The sequence below is a fragment of the Agelaius tricolor genome, unplaced genomic scaffold (genome assembly GCF_023055355.1).
Source record: "Agelaius tricolor isolate 1412-34295 unplaced genomic scaffold, bAgeTri1.0.p SCAF_11, whole genome shotgun sequence".
Taxonomy (NCBI): domain Eukaryota; kingdom Metazoa; phylum Chordata; class Aves; order Passeriformes; family Icteridae; genus Agelaius; species Agelaius tricolor.
In genome coordinates, this window is record NW_027269271.1 from 3,836,765 (window position 1) to 3,863,672 (window position 26,908).

The 26,908-nt window shown below is 39.1% G+C and overlaps 1 protein-coding gene across 4 annotated transcripts in view; it reads right to left on the reverse strand.

Annotated features, from left to right (window-relative positions):
- RALGPS2 (Ral GEF with PH domain and SH3 binding motif 2) overlaps positions 1-26,908 on the reverse strand; it is a 115,843-nt gene that overhangs the window by 7,246 nt on the left and 81,689 nt on the right. For 3 of the 4 annotated variants that reach the window (XM_071435878.1, XM_071435881.1, XM_071435879.1), the window contains exons 11-19: positions 26,503-26,570; positions 25,715-25,850; positions 24,673-24,824; positions 14,891-14,945; positions 11,579-11,656; positions 9,926-10,031; positions 9,104-9,196; positions 1,858-1,963; positions 637-728 (exon numbers count right to left, since the gene is read on the reverse strand). In XM_071435878.1, coding sequence (XP_071291979.1) covers positions 637-728; positions 1,858-1,963; positions 9,104-9,196; positions 9,926-10,031; positions 11,579-11,656; positions 14,891-14,945; positions 24,673-24,824; positions 25,715-25,850; positions 26,503-26,570 — 886 coding nt within the window. The remainder of the gene's footprint in view (positions 1-636; positions 729-1,857; positions 1,964-9,103; positions 9,197-9,925; positions 10,032-11,578; positions 11,657-14,890; positions 14,946-24,672; positions 24,825-25,714; positions 25,851-26,502; positions 26,571-26,908) is intronic. The other variant, XM_071435882.1, reaches the window with a different exon arrangement.

Consider the following 26,908-nt stretch of genomic DNA (forward strand, 5'->3'; position numbering starts at 1 on the left):
TTCAGGGAGACAAAGTAACTTCAAAAAGATTTTGCTGATGAAAAAGGTCAGTAAGAATTTATACAACAACTGCATTTAATAGGGGTTGGAGTCTTATCTTCCTTTTTGATGAATAGAAAATGCTACTTTTGCTTTCCACGACTGGAAAATGTACCAAGGGCTGAACTACTTTCTGTACATTTTAGGAATACAAAATACATACACAGCAGAAAATATGTATGCCCATGACCTGAAAATAGGCACTTCAAGAGAGTTATCTGGAATTGATACTGAATGCTGCAGTTCACAGCTTTTTATGTAATTGTGCAATAGCCTTTTTCAAATGGGCAAGACAAAAATACTTCACTCAGGTATTTTAGAGCATTCCTTGCATTTCCTCAATTTCTTTAAATGAGTCTCAAGGTAGCCCCAAATCTTTCCTCATTACTCCAGAAGCTCTGAGGACTTGTTTGCAAAGGGCCAAACAGAAAAGCCAAGGGAAATCCATCAGCACATGAAAGGGGTGGAGAGGCTGCTCAGGGAGCACACAGAGCCCTCAGTGACAGCTTGGTCACCTCAAAAATCCATCAGCTCTGAGCTCATAAAAGCTAAGCTCATTTCATTTCATTTCATTTCATTTCCCTGCCTTGCTCTCACCTGTTGTCTGTTGCTTTGGCAGGCAGCACTCAGGTGTTTAAACCAGAGCATTGCATTCATTCTGTTTCCAGCTTGAAATTTATATGAATTTCCTAAGAAAGAGAAAAAAACTGATGAAGAAACATTAACAGTGCTCCTTTTTAAACACTTAAATCCTCTTGAATACCCATATTCAACCTCTAAATTGAAATATTATGAGAAGATTTACTAATAGATGGTCCATATAACTTTACACTTTGTCTGGAATAGGTGCAATTGCTTGACCAATTGAAGAAAAGTTTCAGCTTTCCTCTCTTCCTTTCCAACATTCTAGATTTCAACTAATGCCTGTCTCAACTAGGAAAGAACAAAATATCCCTTAAAACAGAAGTGGTTTTGTTCCTCTGCCATTACTGTAACTGGTTTATAATATCAGGATTTTTTTAAACCAAGTGCAAGGTATCACTGAAATGCACCCTGGAAAGCTACATTTGAAAATATCTGAAAATCACTCCTAAATGTATTGATACATTTCAGACCAGTATTTTCAGTGGCTGGAGTTACACAGTGCTTGTTTGGGTTCAGGAAGGTCAAGTGTTACAAAAACATTTCAGATTGCTGTTGCAGAGTTTAAGCTGACAAGCACTCACAATTTATATTTCATATCAGCAGTGCTAGGAGAGATGTTTGGAAATAAAATGTACTAAGACCTGAGGCAGACAAAGCAATAAATAATTTCAAGCTCCTTTATCAGAACTTCTAATAATGTTCTTTCTGCACAATTTGAAGTGCTGTGGAAAAGTAACATTTTCTTCAGAGTTTCAGCTGAAAGCAGCCACTGTGTTGGAGTAATGGACATCCACAGGCTCCTCCACATAACAGTCAAGATCTCTGAGGGCTTTTTCCTGCTAATAGCACCACATTTGAACAGATGGTTTGGGTTTTGGTTTTTACTTGGAGAGAGCTGCTCAAGCAGCTAGTGTTAGCTGAATCTTTTTTTTTTAATTGTTACTTAGATTTCACATGTGAAAATGCTTTGAAGTGTTCTAAATATATTTTAAAAGAATACAGATGAATACGTCCAATTAAAATCACATCTGAGGTTGTTAGGAGTTTGGAGAGTTCTCACAACTCAATGTTGCTCCCATGCATTCTAAAGGAGAAGATGACATGATGGACAGCAGCTGAAACTGGAAGGATGTCACCTTTCACCTGCTGGTTTTTATTCTGTGCACTACTTACCCTTCTCAGAATCAGTCAATAAGAAGAGATCTGGATGCTCAGGGTCATCTGCCATCATCACCATCCAGCCCACCACTGAGACACTCTTACTTGGTGTGGATTTGAACTGGAAACACAAACAGGGATGAAAATGGAATTAAAACAAGAGGCCAGATCTGCCCAGAACAAGCACCCAGCAGGGCACTTCCTCTCACTGTTAAAGACTGGGTAACTTCAAATGAAGCAGAGCACTTCACGAGATTAAGAGAATTAACAAATGTTGTATGAAATTAGTGCAAACAGAATTTAAGACAATATATTCAAAACAAATTAGAAGGAAGATCACATTCTGCAAAAGCTTGTTAGACATCTAATCTGCACTGCATGATTACAGCAGCATTCCTCACCACATTAGTTCACATTTCAATGTACAGTATCATTCTAGAGCATATTAATAAAGGCCAAACTATTCCCTCCACTGTTCACAAACAAGAATTGAACTTGCCTGTGCTATAACTATTCACAGTTAGCATGCAGTAATTATTACAGCACTCTGTAATTACACATAACATGAGTCCTGGGGACAAGATAACACAACTGTGTATTTAAATATGATTACCTGATGAAATAAATGGATGAAGTGAGGATGTAAATTCAATGAACAAGTGCCCAGAAATGGGCAGTCATGCTCATTTATCAACAAGATGTTCAAAATGATGGTGTTCTCCTGTTCCAGGTGTTATTTATGGATTGACAGGTAACTAAGCACAACACTTGTCTTTGCTACACCAGTCCCTTTCCTGACAGCTCCTTGCCCCCACTGTTTTTCATTCACCTGGTCACAGTATAATTTTCTTCTTCTCATGCTTCTCTCAGTACCAAGCTCTACTCACCCATTCAATCCCACTTATCTCTAGAACATAAGCTTCCTTTCTCCCTGACCTACTTTTTACCTATTCATAGACCCACCCAATTCACTTCTCCTTGCTTGCTCAGGCAGTCCCATCCACGCCCCAGCTCTGGATTAATTCAGTTTCTCTCATGTCTTTGGCTGCCAGATCTCTTCTTCCCAAGTTCTTGGGTCCAACAGAGGCTCCTCCATCAATCCCTGCACTCTCACACTCTGCAGTGCTTTACCCAACTTCTCTGCCCAGAAAGTCCAATTCTGGTGTCTGCTCATCCTCATCAGATGCATCCTCCTCCTATCCTGTGAATCCCCATTCCAACCTCTTTATTAACACATCAATTTTGATGTCACTTTAATTGTATTATTAGAAACAATAAAATATCCTTTAGATTGTTGTGGCTTGAAGTCATTAAAATTAATCTATAGCTCTAAAATACTTTTATTTTTCATGCTAATGTGTCGTGTCAACCCACTACATAATGCCACAAGGCAGATGCACAACATTAGGCACCAAGTTACTTTTGTTTCTTTTAGAACTATTGCTTTAGTATTACAATCCTGGAACTCTGGTTCAGCCATGGAAAGAGTTACTGGTAATAAGTTTGAAGGTAACATGAGCAAAGTAAGAGTTTATAAGAATGTTCTCTGCAGGGGAATACAGTTGCTTTATAAATAAAATCCCACTGCAAGTCTAATGTCAGCTATTCTAATCTATGCCACAGATTAACTGAAGACCTGGAAGGTCACAGAATCATCACAGAATGTTCTGGGTTGGAAGGGACATTAAGGATCATCTCATTCAATCCCTCTGCTACAAGCAGGGACACCTCCCTCTAGACCAGGGTGCTCCAAGCCCTGTCCAACCTGGCCTTGAACACTTCCAGGGATGGGGCAGCCACAGCTGCTCTGGGTATCCTGTGCCAGGGCTTTACCATCCTCACAGGGAGGAATTTCTCCCTGATACCCCATCGATCCCTGTGAAGCTATTGTCTAGGTAAGATTATCTGTCTGGGACCTGCAGAACTGGCTGCATTTTAAACCCTAGTTTAAAATCCATTAGAACTTGGAATGAACAAATGTTAGAACAGAAGTTGAAAGAAAAATTATTTAAACCAAGTTCAAAATAGTTTAAGAGTCCAGGCTCTTTGTATAGACACACTAAAGTTAAGTATCTCAGAGAGGTGGACAGATGTGGTAAAGCTTCAGAAGAGGAGCAGGTAAATTATAAAGCTCTATCAGCTAAGATTTCATTACAGTGAGGGCTGTAACTCTTTCAAACAGAAACTGAAATTTCTTTGAGGAGGCAGTAAGTAATGTCAGTCTGAAGTAAAAATTATGGCATTTTATCTGAAAGAAGTAATAAAGACAAGGAAAGAGAATAAAGTTAAGTCTACAGCTCATCATTCTTTCAAAAAAATGAAGTGTATATAAAAGATTTGTTATGGACTCACTGACAACACTGCCTCAAAAAGTATGATGACACAATTTAACACTGCAAAATGCAAACTTCCAAGTAGTCCTAAAGCATTAATAGGTCTTTTTCACAGAGGTGGAAATTTGAGTCACAAAGCAGTTTTAATGGATTATAGATCAAAATGTACCTTTTGAACAACACTTATTTCTAGAGTTTCATAGAAACAGCACTTTGGGCTTTCCTACCTTAGTTGTATATCCCAACAGGTATCCAGTATGTGACACTGCCATGCAATCCAAACTGCCAGAGCTCCTTCCCTTTACTTTTCACTCCAAACCATCAGTTAATCATGGTGCTTCTCTATAAAATGAAAAGCTCCACACAAGGAAAGTGTTTCCTGCCAGCATCAATCCATCATCTCTAGAAACACATGTCAGCCTTCCATCCCTGTGCTCAGCTGGATTTGTATTCCATGTTTACACAGTCCCCAGGGCAGCTCATTCTCTGCTGATGCACAGAGCCTTGCTAACAGCAAGCCTGCTTTGTTAACATGAAGGGAATGAAAGCTTCATTGTAATTTAATGTTCCTGGTTCCTATTTGCTTTTTGTAATACAGGCCACTGGAATGACTCTTATTATACACATGGAAAACTGCACAGCTCTGGCACTAGGCTTCACATAATTGATTTTTGCTGTTGTTGTAGTTGTTGTTGTTGCTCTGAGCTCAAAGGCTTTTACAAGTAAATCTTTGAATCAAAAACTCTGAATTAATATGTGAACAGACTTTTCACTCCAACATTTTAGCACCTACAAATCTCCTCCTCCACATCTCCTGTTGAGATGCTACAGATTTATAATATTCAAATAATTTTCTTGGTGGCTGAACATCCTTCCCAGAATGACAGCATTCTTCATCAGGGTATTTCAGTGAAAGGGCCTGACCACAAGTACCAGGTTTTCTACCCTACAAATAAATTGATCTAATTTTGATTATAGCATGCAATGGAAGGCTTAGAACTAACCAGGGTTTGTACTCAAGCATGAAGCATAAAAGGTCTCTGTTGCTTTTCAAGCACCTACAAACACAGAAAAATCTCTCATGCATGTTATGTTGTCACAGAAATTGGCAAGGCTCTCAGTCCAATCACTATAAACAGTTATTTTACAGGTGTATTCACATTTTTCAAAGTGCTCATTTGAAGTCTAAGTTCAAGTGGCTATTCTTACTGTTGCCCTTTTCTAAATGTGCACAAGTGCTGCAGTTTTTCACAGAGGCTTCTCTGTGAGTTCCATTTCAGCATACAAGATAAAACCATTGTCCACACATTCCTCTCAGACTGTGCTGCACTACATTTCTGGGCTCTCAAGTTCACATGCTTATTTATAGACAATTCTCCATTACTGCAGTAATAACTGAAACCTGTGCACTATTTAAACTCAATGCTGATTTTATGCTGTTACTCTTAGGAGGTGCAGCACACAATGCTGGATGCACTCCTTGGCCTTTGACCACAGGCAGGAGAAGAGCTGGCTTGTCTGTGTCTAAAAGGGAGGGGATTTCTTGCCCCTTTTGCTGAAATTACTCTGGGATTTTTATGAGGTAATTTTCCAAAGAGGCTGGCTATTATAAGCCTGGAAGAGCTTTGAGTGTCGATGCATTCCAAGCTGCCTGGAGCAATTGCAGCAGCAGAATGGTCAAAAGCATGCCTGTAATCAAGACACGTTTACCCTGAGAGCTGCAGCCAGGAAACTTTATATAGCAGACTGAGCCTTTTGTTGCCAGGGTTCCTTTCCATGTCACAGAGGGCTTGAGAAAGGAAGCAGAAAAGACAGATGTTTAAATGGCTCCAGAAGATGCCTGGAATATTTTGCTGAGGTAAATCTCCAATGTATCAATCTCTGAAAAAAAAACCTGCTTCAAAATAGATGGCATCATCCTTTTTATCTGGGAAGTAAAAAACCCCAAAGCCTAAATCTAGCTTTGGATCTCTTCATTTTGCAGAGTGAACCTCTTGGGAATATCACTGGACAGTATCTGGAGCATTTACTCATGCTCTTGCTATCTAGGGATGATTGACCATCTGCAGTTCATTCTCTCCTGATTAACTTTTCCTGAAAATGCAACCAAACGTGAACTGAAGCATGACCCTTGACAAGTCACCTCCACAGACTCCAGAACCAAAGCTGAGGCTCTGACAATAACTCTGCAGTGAAATGGATGCAAACCTAAGCCATCAATAGCCAGGCTCCAAGTACAACACAGGCAGAGCAGCTGAACAAGTTACTGACCACCTATTATTAGCCTGTTTAATGAACTGGAATCCATCACCCAATCCCTCTGTCTCAACAGCAGTGACCAGGTTTCCCACTCTAATTTCAACATAAAGGTCATGCTCTGTGATATAACAACCTCTGAAGCAGAAGTTTTCTGTGACTACTCACTGCAAATTATTTGTTTAAATAAAAGACAACCCAAACTGTAGTAAATAGTTATTACAATAGATAAACCTCAACTGCACCTGGGAAACCAAATCAGAGACTGAGCTCCACAACAGGCTTAGCATCCACAAACAGAACAGAGCCTGTCTGCTGCCCTAAAAAGCTGAAAGCAAGACATGAGCTGTGTACAGGCTGTGCTGGACAGTTCAGCCCAACTTCACAGAGCCAACTATTGAAAAGAAATTAATGTTCTTCAGCACTCATTGCTTTTGACTACCACCCCTCTTCCTCTTCCTGGGAATTGCCCTGCTCAAACTCCTCTCAGTATCTGCAAGCCACAAGGCTGGTAAGGCTCCTGATGGGGAATCCTGCAAGCGCCCTGGACCCCAACACCCCTCACCTCTCCCTGCAAACTTCCTCAGTGGTTTGCTGGAACAACAAGCCACCTTTTATTCCTCTTGGACAAAGAAACACAAGCACACAAGCAAGTGAGACAGATCTTGGCTTCTAAGGCCTCTGTTCACCAGCAGTTTAGATGCTGTAGGTGCCACAACATATCAGAGACTCAGAGAATATCAGAAGTCAATTCAAGAGGTTTAGAAAATAATCTCTGAAAGAGCACTGTAAATGGATGTGACTGTATTTCCAGGCAAAGAAAAGGCCTTTACAGGAACAGGGACTCAAGAAGGATCAGGTACCAGATTGTTTACCTTTTTCTTTCATTTACTTTTGCTAAAGAAAGGGCAAGACTATTTAAATTATTGAAATTGTTATTCTGAAGGAAACAGGTAAACAATGCAAATTTTATATACTTAATTTCCAATCAATATAATTCCTTGCTAACCAATTTTTTCAAATTCTCTAAACCTGCATGTTATTTAGATTGTTTCAAAATGCTAACACAGAAGAGTGAAAAAGCTTCTGAATAAATAGATACAAGTCTGGTAAAGTCCTCCATAATTTTGTAAAGAAGAGTGAACCAGGGAGACTTACAAATACACATTCTATTCCAAAAAGAAAACAAAATGCAATTTTGGCACAAAGCCCAAAGGAATCACAGCAGTAACAGGAACACAAAGTCTGACATTACCACAAAAATTTCTTTTCCATTTCTCAGTGTTTCCAGAAAAAATAGGCAACTAGCTGCGAGTGACATAATGCCAACAAAAGTTCTCTTCTGGTTCCTTCTTTTTTTTAATACTTTGCATTTCTACTCATAAGAGCTTACAAGTCTGCTCTTTTCTTTTAATGAGGTGGAATCCTTCCCTGAAGTTTTCACTGAAGCCAGAAACAAATGCATCCAAACACACACACTTCTCTCAAGACACCCAGAAGACAGAAGGATTGGCTGATGAACCTTCAGCCTGAAGGTTCAAATTAAGTAGGATCAGTTTCAATCTTACCTAAGCAAAGCTAGTAGGGGTGGATGGCCAAGAAACCACATAAATAGTTCTGAAAGTAAGGAGTATTAGAATACTGTTTCCTAATGAACTTCCAATAAAAAGTGGGAAATAATCTCTTAGATTAAGGGAACTTTATACACAAACTTTCCACACAGCAACTTCAAATATCCAGGAGCCTGCAAACCAGAGATGTTGAACTTCAAATCTCCTCCCTCTGCACATAAAAATGTTAGGATAAGAAAACAGCATTTTGTACCAGCGTCCCCTTTACAAGGATTTCAAAAACAGAACTCAGTCTGCAAAATTCCATAAGCTTTATGCAAAGCAAGTGTTCTACAGTGACAGTTGGCATAAATTAACCTGAAACACCTTCCAAGGCAACCAAGTAATGATTCAGAGTAGTGAATGAACTCAGATTCAAGTATCTCAAATTTTACCCAGTTTCTTAAGAGAATCATTACGATTAACTAGGGACATCAAACAGGAACAATGCACATCTTAACATCCATACAGAAAATTCTCTTGCTCCTTCCCCACATAAGCAAAACATTTTAGCTTCTTTCAGATCAAATTGCAGCAAATAAGAGGAACTCCAGCATCATCTGACATTGCAGCTCTCTGCTGAGCAGATGAAGTGTTTGGTACTCCACTGCAGTTAATGGCTTACAGGATTATACAGAAAAATCAAATGGTCTAATTTTACTACACAGATGAAATCAGTGCATGTTTAATTCTTCTATCTTGTGACTGCTCAATTTTTCCTCATCAGGGCTTGCTTGGATTTCAAACCGTGACAAACTGCTGCAAGACTGAAATCATCCAAAGACAGAGATTTGAAAATGGACAGACCAATGACACAGTTCCCCTCCTAAAAGACCAGCAAAGTCAGAGACACATGGCAGATGCAAAGCAGATGTTCTTGGTGTGGCATACAACTGTAAATGATATTTCCCTGGGGTGCATCCATATGAGGTGACTGACTGACTGGGAGACAGGATAGTGCTGACTAGAAATCAGGCAAGGCATGAACTACTCTCAGTGTTTACACCAGGAAATCACATTTCAGTTTTGGCAGGTGATACTGGAACGTGCCTGCATACATACATGTTTTCTCTCTGTAGCCTTCAGGGATTTTGCAGCGTAGTAGAAGAGTTGGGTTCCACACAGTGCTACCCAGTATTTCGTCCAAGATGCTACCTGCAGAGGAAACAAACAAACAAACCAACCCAGAAGTGCAATGGATAAGTGAAATGCTTCATAACACTGAGCTGTGAAAGAGGAGGCACCATCCTGCAAGAACATGAGAGCACTGACTGTCCAGCCAAGCATCAGCCATGTTTCCAAAGCTGCTGTTTGTTATTCATGCAGGCCTATGAATGCATGAAAACTCCAGAAAGCAGAAGGAACATGTGCCTTTCCTCTCTGATCTGACAAAAACGTTCTGCATCTTGCTCTATACTTCCTGCAATCCCTACAGAACACTTTGTGCAGAGTTCATCTGTCCCCTTCCTTTTCCATCTTAGGTGCTGCCATAAGGTATCCCCCATCATCCTGATTTATAATTTATCATCAAGTATTTGCAATGTAAATGCTAAGGGTTATCATCTATTGATAGATTGCTGGGATTTACCTACTGTTAAGGAAGACAAAACACGATTCTCTCCATTTTAAAGTCAGCAGTAACTGTAGAAAATTCTATGCAGCATCCTCTTGCCTTCTGCTTCTGGTTTATATGTATAGCCTTACAAAGTGAATAAATGCACCAAACAAAAGGATTGAAACTCTGGCAATGACCCTAAATCTTAATCAGCAAGGCAGAGGAGATCTCAGACACTTGAACTGGTTGCCCAATGGCCATTTTACTGTGTTTATAACTGGGCAAAGGAAGAAGGTGAGAAAATTGATTTATTAAAAAAAAAATCTTACTGTAGGTTTTTTGCCTTCTTTCAACAAAGTCTTCCTCCTGAGAACACCTTGAATAGTAACTGCTCCTGGATACAAATGAACAGCCAAATCTTCAGATTCTAGGGAGCTGAAAGGAGCATGTGAAGAGTTGTGTGAAAAAATACTTTTCCTAAAGTAATTTTCCAACCATTATGAAAAACTAAAGCAAAGACCTTTATTGTAATTTGAAAACATCAACTTTCTATTTATTTGACTTCATTGTGGAAAAAGACTTTGGCTGTTACAAAGAATTGCTGTTGTGGAATTAACACTCGCAAGCAAAAGTGATCAGAAAAATCAATTAGCCAAGCAGGTAATCCTTAATTAAAAAAATTAAAACTCAAAACACTGAAAGACAAGAAAAATTAATGTTTAAAAGTAAACATTTGAAGTATATTGGTAAAGTTGCGGTACATGTTAAACCTCTCCTTCAGCCCTGGCAGGAAAGATTTGACTGTTTTTTGGTTAGAAACACCAGAACCATTAGCACATCAAAAACAAAGCACAGCTCAAACATGCACAATCCTTAAAATATTTGAAAGCAAGGAGAGTGGGAGGGAGAAGGAATAAAGAGTAGAAACCCAAACCACAGCTTTAAGGTGTTTTAATGCAACTGGTGCTCTACTGATCATCTGCCCTACAAAGGATTGGAGAGCTATGGGCTGAAACAAAGGCCAGGTACAGCACTGAGGAAAGAAAATTGTGCTTGATTAAAATTACAAAGCTGACTGGCTTCAAAAATATTTCCCATCAGTGAAAAGTTACACCAGGAATCATTTCAGTGAATGTCAATCAGAGCATGTAACTAAAGTGCTGAACCCAGCAGCTTTCTAGAAAAGTCAAGAGATTGAACAGCACCCACAAATCATTGTGAAGGAAGCCAGGATTTGTTGTTTCATCCATCCTATGTCCAAAGTAAACTGGAAATGTGACAAACACTTTCACTGCAGCACCTACTGAGGATGATGATATGAAGACAATTTTGGACACTGACAGATGTGAACATGGGTTTAATTCAGTGAGACAATGCTTGCTTCTTAACGTGACAGAGATTTCACAGTTAATGGCAATTTCTTTCCCAACTACAGTGACACAGCTGGAGACAGAATCTGTATCCATAAGAAATCAGAATAATCAGTTATGTTACTCTGTCAGCTTGCAAATATTACATATACTAAATTGGGGGCAATCTGAATGTGTTACTCATTTTAGGCATCTCTCTGATTTCAGGGAAAAGGAGCAAAGAAATTCAAAACAGAACTGCCAGCAAAGAAAACATCTGGAATGCCAGCCATTAGCACCAGGAGCAGCTTTGTTTCCCCATGAGAACTATCAGCACTGCTCCACAGTGGCTGGCAGTTCAAAAGCTACCCTGGCAAAACATATTTAGCCTCGATAGAAAGATCCAATGGTTCAGAATTTGGATTTGCAGACTGGAATGAACAGTCCTTATGCTGATAAAGAGTAAGTCATTGAAGGGAAAAGTTTAAAGTCTGAAGAAAAAGGTCTCTACCTTTATTTTGACACATAAGTTAGAAAGGGAACATCAGAAAACACCCACTTAATTATTAAACCAAACCAAATCACCAACAGCAGAGGGAAGGTTTGACACCTCTGTGTGCAGTGGGATTGTACCTGCTGGCCTTCATGTGGCCTCGATGGCCATTTCGTGACACTCTTGTCCCCGGGCCGAGAGAATGGTACAACCTGTTCCTGTTGGATTCCATTATAAATTGGATGTGTTACATATACTGTCAGTCACACAAACAGCACCACTGCTACAACAGCACACAACTTGTCTCGTGTGCATATCACAAAGCCACTTCTTCCACGTAAGAAAAAGCAAATCATTTTATTTAGAAAAAGGCATGCAGAAGTAAATAATATGGTTTTTCATTTCATCAGATGTTCTCTTTGTCAGAACTCACAATACTGAAGTGTTTTACTGGCACTGAAGATTAACACATTTTTAGAGCAAAGCCTGCATTTAGCTTAGACCAAATAAACATAAAGGAGCCATACTGGTAAAACTTATATTGAAATCCAACTTGAGATGTTACTACAAAAACAGTTTCACTTCCATGAATACAAAAACACAGAAGCTGATGGGCTGCAAGGAACCACAAGCTCTGTCAAAATACACCTGACATTGTTTAAAATCCTGTTGTGCTAAGTAACATGGAAATCAGCTCAGCAATATTTCAATTTTCCAGTTCATCTATGGTGTACACTTTACCTGTAAGCTCCACATTTTAAATTCATTTACCTGATCCATACTGTTATCCCTATTCAGTCACTGTGCCCCAGACCTGCCTTTAGAACACTGCTTTGCTTCACTGAACTTTGTTTTCCTGAATCATATCCTCTTTATTGACTGAACTCCATTTAAGTCAACATAAGCATTGTTGAGGCACTTTGTCCTCACATCCTTTTTTTTATCCATTTTTCTAGCTGCTTGTATTCTGTTGAAAGACTGAAGATCAGCAATTCTTTGGGAGCAGGCAGTTAAGTACAAACCTTATTATCAAAAAGATATTAATGAATCACCATCTATCTACTAACCCATTCCACAATTTGCCATCATTTGTTTCTAAACATACCAGATATCTCTGAACTTATGAATTACTTTTCAGAACACACTCAAGATATAGGCAAATAAAACAATAAAGAAAAATAAAGTAAAATGAGCTGTTTATTTTTGAATACATATGGCATGCAAATTAAGTATGTTTTCTTCTTACCTTCAAGCTTGTTTTTTATTGCATAACAAGGAGGCTACCACTCTTGGAATCCTGCTATTTCAGGGAAATCTATTCAGAGACACTCAGGATGACAACCAGTGAGACTGAAGTGTCACTTAAAACACTGCCCTTAACAGGATATAACTGTAAGGACTTGAAATTTTAGTCCTTCCAGTAATTTTGATTGGCCTGAAGGGACACTCCAATGCTGAAACCTCTTTCTCAAGTTTCAAACTAAGATTCTGTTGCACTTTAAAAAAATCAGTGGCTTTAGTTCTCACCCCTTCTGCATTCCTCAGCTACAAGCAGAAAGGCCAGGAAAAACAAGAATACATTTTACATTTCCTTCTGTTACTTGGGGAATCTGTGTGTGGAGGAATTGTTTTCTTCCTCTTAAGGGGTACAATGCAGATTTAAGCCTTCCTACCAAAGATGTTCCTAAAACCCACAGAAATACTGAATTCCTACTTGCACTGCATAGAAAACATTCATTAACACTGGATGTATCCCAGTTTTGCCAGAGTTGATAATTCCAGCTAACTAATGCCTCTCCCTCACTTAAATATCTTTATAAAGAATGGAAACCACTGTGCTTCACTGTACAGACCAAAACCAGAGAGAGACATTCTCTGCTTATCTTAAATTTTGACACTTGCACATCAGTGTGTTACCTATTAAATTTTAAAACATGCCTCATCATCTTATAAAGCAAGGAACAGACTCAAGGTTGCTGCAGATCTCTAGGAATTTCACACATGGTGTTGGGAATGTTTGTAAGGAACCCTGTCCCTCTCCCTGGAAACAGGCAAGAGAACTCACCCTGAAACACCAGAAACCTCCAACAGGGTTCCCAAAAGCTCTCTCAGGAGAGAGGCAAGTACAGAAGGCAAGTGGAATTTGGAGGAGGAATCTTCAGTTTGACTGAAGCAAACATTTTAACTGGGGGAGCCTGGGGCTGCCAGCTCTCATTAGCACAGGGAGCCCCTGCTTGGTCTCAGAAGTCCACACAACATTTCTGAAGAGTGTTATCCTAAGTTTAAACTTAAATTTCAAAGTTGCTTATGCTGCTCTGGGTAACAACACTCAACTCACAATTTTTTCTAACTTAATAACTTTTTATCTTTGAGAAACAACTTGATACCAATACACAATTCCCTAAGGCAGCAGGAAAGGGAAAGAAAGAAAACCTTTTGAATGTTGTATGTGCTCTGTGATGCAGCCTGCAAGTTATGAGATTGCCTTTCTGACCCCATTTGTGGTCTCTGCTCATGTGGAATGTTACCTGATGAAATTGTTAAGGGCCTTTCCTCATGCATGCATTCATATTTAAGGCATGAGGCATCCAGGAGTTCACCTTTGGCACAGAGAGATTTTCAAAGACTTCTTCCAAAATTAAGACAGAACTTTTAACTGCTTCAATGAGTTCAATCAGAATGTTTGTGGTAACAGCTCCCAACTAAAAAGACAAAGTTTTTTGACAAAAATTCCTTTTACATTAGGAAAAATGTAAAAGCATGGTAGAAAAAGTCATTCATGGTAACCCTGAAGCTGATGGATTACCTGAAACTGTGTTACAGAAGCAAGCAATGCACTGTACTGTGCATCTTAGCTGTGGGAAGGTGAATATTGCACCTTTTTCTTTGTAAATTACAGCTGTTTGTCTTTTCCCACATTCTCAAATACAACATGAGAATGGGCTGAAGTGGTCAATGCCACCTGAGCACTCACAGGTGCTGGAAAAGGAACAACTTGTTAATTCTGGACCACAAAGTCAGACATTAGCAAGGGGCATTGTTGTGTAACAGTGAAGGAAAAAGAGGTGACAATGTCAATGAAAAGAGAGCAAAGGGACTATGAACAGATGAGTGTCTCAGGAAAAGTGAAAATGAAAATCAAACACAAACAGCACAAGTGAGATCCACATATATAAAACCTTTGGGGTCTAATGGTTCTTTGGCTGAGCTCCTTCAAGGATGTGTGCACTGAGTAAGCACCTCATTAGATAAAAGTCCTAATAACCATTAGTGAGCAGAAGGTGTTGCTATGCTGCTCTAACAGATCCAGTGAACTTCCTACAGCTTTTTAGTGTTCTTAGGGGCAGAACACTAGTTCTAGTTCAGTGAAAAAAGCATCATTTTCAGGACTGAGTGAGAGACTCTAAGTAACAATGTAGATAGAGAAACACAGAAACACAATTTTTTTTTACCTTTCAAATGCTGGCCAGGAAGTCTCTTCACTGAGTTCAGAACCATCACTGCTACCTAGAGGAGTATAACAACAGATTTCTTCATCTACATTATTATTATTTCTTCATCTACAAACCATCTCTGCCAATTGCATCTAAACAAATCAGAATATTTGAGATTCTGAATATCAGAATATTTAAGATGAAATGCAAAAAAATACTTCAGTAAAATACTACAAGGAAAAACATTTTGTGATTTGCTTCAAGAATTTCACATACACTGAGATGGAGATTGAAGGGACAGGGTCTAGTTCCACATTAATAAGTTGAAGAAAAGGAGCACTAATAAATGGGAACCTTATTTTCAAAATATAAAGAACATCCTAAACACGGATTTGTCTGCATTTAGAAAAACAGGTCACTTTTTAAATAATTTCTTATCAAGTCACACACAGTCATGACACAGAGGTGTAAATTCATTGCTAAATCTCCAATACATGATTTGAGAAGCCTTAAACAATTTTTAAAGCTGTCTCCCACTTACTCTATCAGATCACAACAGTATTAGTTCCTTCTGTACTTTGTAAACTAATCCACAAACACTTCATTTTAAACAATGAAAATAGAGGACAATCCCAAAACCCAGAAGTCTGATGTATCCACTCATGGCAGTCCCATAAATAAGACAATAATTTTACAATTCCACTAAATCCCATCCACTAAATCTCACTGAAAATGAGCATTTAAATATAGAGACAAGGTGGGTGCTATCTGTAATGTTAAAAAAATCAGTAAATAATTATCAATAGAGATGCTGTTAACAGAAATCAGCAGCTTCTATACACAATTCCAAGCTGTTGTCTTGCTGCTCTGCACCTTTCTGACCACCCCAGCTGCCCACAGGAGCTATTATCCTTTTTCACTACTTCAAACCAACATTTTTGGCTCCAGATAATCCCAAAGCCTAAATATCAGTGCAATTCAATGTCAGTCAATGCTTGAAGCCACCTTTTAGCAAACTAACTTGCCACCTTGTTTGCTCTGCTGCCTGAACACCCATATAAAAAGGAAAGTAATAAAATAATACAATAATTTTGAAACAAACCAGAAAAAAAAAGAAACAAAAAATCTGAATCAATGTTCCTTACTCAAAAGTTCCCTCAGAGAAACAGAGGTTGAAAATGGGAACCAGTTCCCTGTAATTTTACACAGAAAATCAGCAGGGAAAAGCAGTGCCCTGAAAAATCGTGTGTACAAAGTAGGTCTGGATATTCACTGAGTAAACACAGAGTAAAAATGGAGGCAATAAAGATTTACACACAGCAGGGGTAATTCCAGCCAAGAGCCATGAAAATCTCAGCATGGGCTGAAGTTCCCTCTGTGCAAAATTTAAGAGAAAATACAAACCTTTATCTGCCAGCCAATTCAAGTGAGATGCCTCTTCTGCAAACATTAGCTCAACATCCACATATTAACACCATCTCTGTGGGATACTAGATCATTTGGTCTCAGCTTATTCTGAATTTTTCCTAAAGGCAAGTCCTAACCTGGTTCACACCAACTCTACAGTAAGAGCCATTTGTGTAGTGGAAGGAGCTATGAAATACAGAATTGATGTTCCAGTGGAGGCATAAAGGGCTGCAAGCAGGGAGGTAAAATATTCAACAGGTAAATTGTGTGTCTTACTCAGCTGTGGGAAGGTGAATATTGCACCTTCCACTCCTTCCAGTGGAGGCATAAAGGGCTGCAAGCAGGGAGGTAAAACATTCAGCAGGTAACTTGCATTACTCTCTAGAAGTGCCTTTAAGTTTTTAGTGCTTCCATGTGCAGATCACTGATCCTTAAGCATTCAGCTGCAGGGAGGGTGACAGCAGCTGGTAGCTCTGTGCACAGAAGAGTTCAGCACAGTTACTCCTGCTTGAGTTACACCTCCTCTGAGCTGAGTAAGTGCTGGCACTTCATGTGACCCTCTCAGACTGAATCTATCAGCAAACATTCAGGTGCCACAGGGCAGGTGAGCAAAGGAGTGGCCATAACAATAATCAGAAGTTTTGCTCAGCACAACTCACACCTGAGCTGCAACGTGGAAAAGAGAATGTGTGGGTTCAGCTCCACGTTATCCCAGGCACTTCTATACAGAAAGACTACCAGGTAAATCATGAACTATCCCAGATAAAAAAGGAGTAACCAGTGCAGTAACCTGTCCAGGTGGAGCCTGCTCTTACAGAAGAAGTTATTGCAAAGTCTTTATCACTTCCTGGAAGAAATAACTGTCACACAATACTTTCAGCAAATTCTACAATCCACATCACAGTGAAAAGCTCAGTGATTTATTCCATCCTAATAAAACCACAGTTGCATTCTCTGCAAGGCAAAACATGAAGTCTCTTCTCATTTATAAGTAGCATGGTTTAGGAATGAGGAGACAGAATCAGATGTAACAATTCAGAGACAACTTTAGGCAGGAATTTTGGGTAGGACCTCCCAGCTGACTGTCTTTGAGGAAGGCTGTTTGTGGTACCATCTCCCATAGTAAGACCTTAAGTGCTGAAATCCTTTTAGCAGTTGGAATGACAATTAGGATGGCAGAGTTCAACCCCAATATGAAAATAGTTTTCCTTGCATAAAATTGAAGTTTTCTTTGTGGTTACTTGGAGCAATCTGTCCTGCAAAATGGTGCAGCAATTTCTGTCAAGTCATTCAGCCAGCACTGAAAGCATTAGGGATACTTAGAATCTTACTTATCTTCTTACTACTGCTTAGATTTCACTTTATATTAGCAAGAAGTACAGATTTAATATGACTAAAGCTCTACTTAATTTAGGCCCACGTGATAGATCCACACAATTAAAACCCCCTAATAAGACAGTATTATGAAGTTATTGTTTGCACTGGAAGTAGGCTGATACATTAAAATTCTACCTAAAATGGTATTTTGATGGCAACTGTATCAGCTTTGCAAACAAAGTTATAGTCAACTGCTGTGCTAAGTACACTATAGAAAGATTTAAAAGCTAGTGTTGCTTTGTAAAAATGCAAAGCAATCTAGATCAAGAGCTAAAATGTCACCTATAACAAAGTGACAATCCTTGGTACAGTATCAGTACAGTGAGAAAACCTACAAGAATTTGGGGGCTTTGTAAACCAAAAGTTTCACTTAAAAAGTTAAATCTATACAGCAATCACCAATTACACTTAAAAGGAACATCAATTTGTATAAAAACTGGACAAAACATCATAGCAATTGATTTAACATTGACAATGATGCCTTCAGGGGTTGTAAAAATTGTAACAAAAACCTGGAAAAGGTTGAATTTTAGTGTTTGACTATTCCTCTGACATTCACATAAAAACACCTCCAACAGGATTTTTTAGATTCTAAAACCCTCTGGGAGATACTTTGCAAGACACAAGTTCTGATACAAAAAAACACCCCTTTCCTGAAAAGCAAAACAAAATACCTGACATCCCTCCTTCCAAAACAAAACAGAGGTAAAAGGGACTGTTTTTAACTTAATAAAAGTTAGATGTCTAGCCAAGTTCTGTTTAAACATTAAGTGCACTATTTGAGTGTCACCTCAACTGGAAATATTTCATTCATTCAGTACTCTAAAAATATATCACCTTCTTAAATTCTTCTCAAGTATGTACTCAATATTTGAGTTTTTCCAACAACCTCAAGCAAGTTCTTCAGGTTAAACTTAATAACAAATCCTAGGTAGTATAAGCTCTTTCTGTTAGTTAAAGCTCTAAACAAATTTTGGCTTTATGTAAGAAGCCACTTAACACAAAACACTATCTTCCTAGTTTTCTACATTGCTAATAAGTTAATGGTGCAGGATTGAAACAAAATTAAATCTTTATGAAGTTTTTTTTTCGCTATCTTAGGAATAACAGCATTTGGCAAGATGGCTTTTTTGCTAACTGTGCTGGTGATTATCTGAGAAGGCTCAGGATTGTCTGCAGAGCCCCAGCTCTGCAGCTGTGTTCAGATGTGAATTTTCTGCTCACATCTGCAGATGTGCACAGGCAGATGGATGTCTGTGAGATGTCTGTGCTCCAGGCACACAAACAGCATGAGGTTCCCAGTTATGGGATAGGGAATGCCTGTGCTATCCCATATCCACTCCCCTGGTCACGGCACCCACTCGCTGCCCCAAGTCTGGGGATATTGAACACTTAACACAGGCTTTCTTTATCCAGAAGTTAGTCCCCAAAGTTAAACAGGTGTTAATATAAACAAACCAACCCCAAAGAGTTTAAAAAGTCTTCAGACTAAAAATTCTTTCCCTTTCCCAAATCTGTCATCGACACTCTCCTGGCTCCGGTTACACCGCGTTTCCAGAGCTGGGGACGGACCCAGCAGAGCTCCAAATTCTGCCATGAAAACTCAAAAATTCTACCACACAGAACTGGTCAAGAGGCTGCAGCACAGCCCAGCCCAGCCAGCACCTCAGAGATGGGCTCCATGGTCTGAAAGCTCTGCCCTGCTCTGGTGAGTTCACAAGCACACTGCAAATCCTCATATGTACTTCATGACTATTTAACTATTTAAGTTCAGTTTAAGCAGCTCGGTTCTGGCTCCCCAGTTCACCAACTACAGATGGCAGGAACTCTGGCAGTATCATGCCAGAGAACTGATAGAAACTTTTAATACTGAGTTTCATGTTGAAAAATCAGCAAAAGCAAATAACCAAATGGATAAAAATGGGGCAGAAACGGGGTTTGTGTAACTACATTGATGTAAACACACCCAGAGAGTGAGCCTTGGAGCAAACAGCACCAAAAAAGTATCAAGTTCTTCTTGGGGAAGAACTGGAGTGCTAGACTGTATCTTCCCCTCTCAAATCCAGGCACCCACATGTGCATTTTTAACCTCTAATATTATACAGTTTTTTATTTATCCTATCACTAAAAAAGCACTAGTTCACAATAGCATGTCTGGGTATCCAGATTTAAGGCAAAAGACAGGCATCCATACACTCATAGAAAGAAAATATATATATATAAACCTGACATATTTCTTCTGCCTGAAACCCTACCTGAAATCTGATCTGATGACTCAGTCCTACCCACCTGAACAGCACAGTACAGGTTAAAGAATCAAACAAACACTGGCTGTGTAAAGGTCTTCCCTACTCTACAGGCTGCCAAGACCCCTGAAAGTAAATGCATACACTGTACACCTACACCTATACTTCATTTATTTAAAGAGAAATATAATCCCTTGTAGAATTCAATAACTTCGAGGTGGTGACTTAATAGAGGAATTCATTAAAAAGCTGATTTCTCATAAGCATTTCATCCAGTTTAGTTTGGAAATGTACTGTTCTTACAAAGGCACTTTCTTACATTAATTCACACTGATTTAGAATTTCTTTCTTTGACTCTAGAGCATTAATTCCTCCAATTGCATTAGAACAAAAAGGCTGAAGTTATCCTCCAGTGATTGCAACACACAAACAAACACAAATGTTCAAGAGTTCTAGTTTTTCCAGAGCTTTCATCCATATCATTGCAGATCAGGAAAAATAAGTGGGGAAAAAAATAGCTTAAAAAGAATTTTAACCCAACACTGCTACAAACACAACCCATTATTGTTTCCTTTGAATTTTTAAACACCTCAAGTTACAATCTCAATTTCAGCAGTGTTCCTGTGCTCATACCTTGACTCTGTTTTGAAGTGGTATACATGAGACAGCACTCTCAAAGAATAACTTCCTTAGTAAAATGACCTTGCATCCTCTAGGTTAGATGCTCTAAGAGGAGAAAAGCCACACAGAAGCAATGTGTGGCTTCTTGTTCACCTTCCTCCACAAAACAGATTCAAATAATCTACTAGGCATTCCCTCAGGCTGTGACAAAATCCCCTTCCACCCTACTACACCATTACAGACATTCTAGGATTTGTACTAATACTTACCCTACTTGTCTCACAAAAGAGGGGCCCATTTTACACAGCTCCCTTTACTTCTTAAGAATTATCTGAACAATTTGCTGTTCTAACAAACCCAGATTAAGAAATTCACTAATGCAGCAGAGCCAAACTGGTAGAAAGAAATGGTGGAAATCCAAAGCTTCTGAGAACATTCTTGCAAAGATACTTAAGAACACACTTAAGCAATAAATACTTTAAAACTGTAAGAAAATTGGGAATTAATAGAAAACCATATATTCTTTGGAAAAATATCTTATGAATTAAAGGAAGTTTCATGCTCTTTCTGAGTGGAACCAGGATCTAGTAAAATCATCTTAATTTATCCTACTTTTAGGTGAGGAGGTGACAGGAGGCAAATACAGGCACGAGAACAGGTGGTACAAGTGTGCAGGTGGTTCCTTGAAGGCAGCCAAGAGCAATGCTCACACCTCAGGAGGGCAGAGTGTACACAGTGACCTCACCAAAACAGTGACCTCATCCAAACACAGCCCTCCAAGAACAAAACCACCTTGTGGCTGTAGGCCTGGCTGATAGTGAGCAGGGGTTCTCAATGAACTTCCTTTACTGCAAAGTAAAAGCATCTGTCCCAATCTACTGAAAGCACATATTCTGGACTCTCTGCACAAAGCAGGCATTTTCAGCACTATTCATCTGGCTGTATTTGCTTGTGCTGTCTCTCAAAAGTGTCTGCAATCAACAGAAATAAAGTGGGGTTTTAAGGACTCAAGCCATATAACCTCTTTTTAGCCACCCACCTAAGAATGAGATTAATCATATCCTTGAGGATTTAAATTCTCTATGTGATTATAAAGAGCTCCAACTGTAACCAGCTCAAATGTAGTCATCTACTTTATAAATACCTAAAACTTAAAGAGACTATTTTCTCTTGTTACACTCCTGAATTCAAGAGAACATTTCTCATCTAACACTGTATATGGGACTGGACAGGTGTTTCTTCCCTCTTATTAGGATAGCCCTGGCACTGCTGGAAAAAGATTTCTCACTTTTTAAAATCTTCTGTCCAGATAACAAGCACCTATTTATAATATAGGAGGATGGCAACAGAACCAGAGGTACAGCTCCCTGATTCCAGCATAACACATGAGCATCAGCTAAGGAACACCTTCCCACAGCTCTGGGAACAAGAACTGTTTTGATCCAAGCACAAGAAATCAATGTAAAAGAGGCTGTATCTTTAATATTTTTGAGTTTGTTTGTTTTCAGAATGAGTTGAATGTTGAGGCACACTCAGCCTCCAACAGCTGAAATTAGGAAAATAATCTGATAAAGTTCTCTGACCATGGCTGTCACATCACACATCAGCCTGTTCTGAGTAAACCCCATACCTGTCTCATTTTCTGCATTGCTGCTGCTTTAGGAATCATTCATTGCAATAAAAACCACCCAGTTAGTATATTCTTCATCTGTGAAAGCTTAATGACATGGATGTAAAAACTGTGACATGCTCTGCACCCTTCCCAGAGTGGACTGTCAGCCTTTCCCAGCAGGGCATAACCAAAATGTCCATCACCACTTCAATGTGTGCTTTAGGTTACAGATTGCTGATGGATTCCTGTGGACAGTGTTGTTACACTGGTGGTGTTTTGATATTTAACAGAGGCAGATCCTATCAGATCTCCAATATGAAAGGACTGGAAAGGTCTAAACACCTCTGAGCCCTCAAAACACAGGAGTGATTTAAAGCAGCATTACAGTTGTCTTTAAAGGCACATTCAAGGTGCTGACATAGCAGAAACTCTGTCCATGTTTTGAAGAAGGATCATTTACCCAAAAAGCAAAGTCCCATATAGGCTTATATGTAAAAAAGGTAGTCCTGTTTCTAGAGCAACAGGTTTAAATCCACATTTATGGGCAAGGTGAGGAATAACACTCCTTTCAGTACACACATTCAGGAGACATTTTCCTGACAGTCTTTTGAAGCTGTGTTGTAGAATACCATAAACCTCCTCTCTGCTGCAGTGACTGTACTAATTCCAAGTCCTGAGTAAACAGACTACTTCAAACATGATGGAGGAACTCAGCAGCTTCAATCAACTTCCTTAAATCCTGCTGAGGCAGCAGCACAGAATGCCAGACAACTTACATTTCCAAGAATTCTGCAGTAATAGATACTGCAAACCTCCAGAACCTACCCTCTTCTTCCATATATATTTCTAGCACCTCTATCAAACTTTTCTGTCATTGAAATTTTCATCATCAAGGAGCAGCAAAAATAACACCGCTGCTGGACTGTCAAAACAGTGATAAAACTGAGTATGGGGAGGCTGGAGATGAAAGAGAATGGGAGAGGGGAATTTCTAACAACAAATGCTGATCTTGCACAAAATGCCCAAGGTTGCTGTTTTACAAGTCATTTATGCAAGTCTTCTGAAGTGGCAATTTTGTTCCAGCTTGTCAGGTCATGCTTGAGCTAGAGAACAGAATTGAAAAATTCAGAGAGGAGACAAAGTAGGAAAACCCTATATTCTCCAAAATATAAAAATGGTGACTGGGTCTCAATTGTACCTTATGAGAAATTGCCTGTCAGTTCTGGCAAACCTTCCCTGCTAGGCTCTAATGGAAGTTCAGAAATAATTTACTCAGGAGAAAAAGGATCGACTGCAGAGAATTTCTTAGCTATTTAGGTAGAAAACACCCATAAAACATTGCCCTGAGAAAAGGGCAATGCTACATTTCAGCAATGGTGACAAAAGCTTGGTTCTCCTGCACCATGCAAACCCTGGGAATGGAAGCTGCCTGGATGCTGAGGAGAAGCACCATTCCTGATGGATGGCTTTGAAATGGAACACTTTGCCACAGCAGAGAGCCTGCAGGGAACAGAGACAGGCAATGCACATTAAATACTGGAAGCTGTCTGATGTGAACAGGTTCACTTAGACCAGCTACTTTGGTCTAATTCCACTGGCCTTCTCCTCAAGAAAATACATGTACAGCTCCTGAAAGCAGCATCATCTGACAATCTGTGACCCTATTTCCTTCCACAAAGGCTAAAAAAACAAAACTGCTTTTAAAATTCAGTTATCCAAAGAAATGTGAAGCACTACAAGGATCTTTCATCAACATAAATGCATAAAAATTTAACACCATAGAATTCTATCAAACAAATAATTCTGAAGAAAAGGACTGCAGTGAGAGGTTCCATTTGTCAGCCCTGGCTGCAAACAGGTGGATTTGAGAGGCACTTGTGTCCTGTCCTCCCTCCACCTAAAAGATCTGTGTGCAACATGAAAAAAGAGCACCTCTTCTCACAGAGGAAACCCAGGAAGCAGAACTTCTCAAAAAAAGCATCACCCTAAATATATGAAGATAAATAATTTATCAAAATTTAGTAGATTCTGACAAGTTTTGAGGTACTTCAAAGTTAGATTTCTATCTTCTGTCGAAGTCAGAAGCATTTAGAAATTATGCTCTTAAAACTGTCAGCAATTTACACTGTCAAGTCAATATGGCATTTTAAATAGAAATCCCACTATAAAACTTGAATTGATTTAGGAGCGAAAAAGATAATAGAAAATGATGTCCTGTACTTCCTTTCACCTCCACTGAGGAAGAGGAGTATCCGAAGCTGTTACCACTAACGGGGATAAAGGAAAAAAAACCAACCAAACAAACTAAAAAACCCCAAAAAAAAAAAAAAAAAAAAAAAAAAAAAAAAAAAATTTCATAATTTCTCAGTTCATGGTGTGTAAACGAAGTCACCCTCCTTCCCCTACATTTCTCAGATTTGTTGGACAACAGAAGCAGTAATTTGGAACAGCCCTGCTGCAGGCTCAATCACCAGCTAATTGTGCTAAAACCTTCATTAAAAGGCCAGGCAGTGCCTGGGTGTGTTTGCAGCTCCTACCTATTGAAATCCCACTGGACAGGGTGGAGCTCTCAGCCTGCCCTCGGGAGGGGACGTGGGGCTCCATGACGCTGTCATCCAGCAGGTGCCGCGGCCCCGCGTTGGGGAATGTCGCGCTTTTGAACTCCGCCGTGTTCATCTTGTGGATGAAACTGGAAATCAACGAGGACACAAGGTGACAACCTCGCCTTTGGAACCTCCCAGGAGCTGCTCTAACATCCTGAAGGATTGTGTGGCAACCTAAATCATGGCCAAGCCATAAACAATTGTACGCAAATTGATAAATTAATTTACCTAAATTACTGGTAGGAATTTCCAGTTTTAAAACTGCACAAAGTAGTAACAAAGAGGAACTCAGGAGTACATTAACAATTACTTTCAGTATCTTATGCTATTTTTGTTTTCTATAACACTGTATTTTTGTCTTCTATAACACTCTATTTTTGTCTTCTCCAACGCTATATTTTTGTCTTCTATAACACTTCTATAATTCAACTGCAGTGCTGCATTCTAGCTCATTAAAGGTAAACAAATAATAGAAGTTATTCCTTACTGAGTAGATGCAACCTTGCATTTTGAAGACATGACAAAGGAAATTATGAGATAATGATCAAGATATTATTATATGGAAAAAGCCTGAAGCCATTACTAAACAGAGTCAGTCTACAAAGAAAGTCCATAAAGGAGGTCTCCCTGTAAAAATGCCAATAAAGCAGTGATATACTTTTGAATTTGAAATAATTACAGTGGCATTGAATTACTAAAAAGTGACAGTTTTGTCATTCAGAGACAGCCATTCTGGTTAACTCACTGACTAGTCTTATCATCAAAACTTCAGCCTTCCTATTTTGATTAATTCTCTTTGGTTGGGATACCAGCATTATAGCTCTGAGCTTGCTCCCTGGCCACAAATTGCTCTGTGAGTGAAGTACTGTGTACAAGTCGTGCTGCTTTTTACAAGCAAAGCTTTTGTATTGAAAGATGATATGTCACTTCAAAAAACCAGAAAGCTCAGGATTTTTAGGTTAAGCAAAATGCTGACTTGTATCCCAGACTGTGACATTTCCTATGTCCGTGGGGTATCAGGTTTCGAGGTGAAGGGGGTGTTGGTGGTAGCAAGGCTCCTTCAGCTGCAACAGTTTTCCTTCCACTTTGTGGAGATGCTCCAACTTCAGAGCCTGGGAAGAAAAAAGACATTACTCCCAAGTCGTGTCAGAATTACTGTCAGGGTGACTTATCAGAAAATCATGGAAAAATTGCACAAAACTTCCTAAACTCCCTTTCTAACAGATAGCTTCAGTATAACTCATTGATCTATTGATAATTAAACCCCTCACTTCAGGATTTTTGCACAGGATCAAAACCAAACACACTTAGTTCAAACAGACCATCCAGTGGAAGTATTTTGCAAGTCCTAAAGGTGGCTGCATTTACTATACCAGCACTGGGCATGTCCCACTGATTCTACATTTTCAAACTCCTGCCTTCAACCACTTTTGGCATTGACCAAGAAGAATGTTCATTTTTGGAAGCATATTATGCCATGAAAAGTTTAGATGAAGGCCCTTCTGTCTAGACACAACAAAGAATGAATATTTAATAGCTCTTCACCCCAAATGACATCAACAACTTAGTGCCACAATACCTACAAGAACCTAAAAAAATGACTCAATTCCTTCTTTACAGATCACCTTTAGACTTTTTATTACAAACATGCAGTGTTTAAACTTCACACTTCTTTATAGCCTCAGGCAAATATTTTCCACGTCTGCAATTCTAAAATAATGCACATGACAACCTCAAGTCTTCTCACATTTATTAAGCATTTACCTACTAAATCTTCTCTGGAAGCAGCAGAGTGGGGGGTGCTGGTCCCTGGTTCTATCTTTAATGAAAGTCTGCATTAAAGAAACATTAAAAATTACTTTATCAGGAAATAAAAATATAAGTTTATGAAGAAGAATTTTTAAAATTTATGATTGCAAGCTGCCTGATTCTGTGATTGCAAGGAATACTACGAAGGTAATACAAACAGTGCAGAGTTATCTTTAGCACACACTATTTCCAAACTTGATTTTTCCTGCCTATTGCTTTGGTTCACACAGACCACCAGGACCTTCAGTGCCCTGGGATGGCTGGCACACACATTAAACTGCTACTCCAGCTAAAACCTGGGAAAAATAAAACTGCAAATAATACACAACTTCTCCTCCCACCTTGGCTAAAATATTTATTC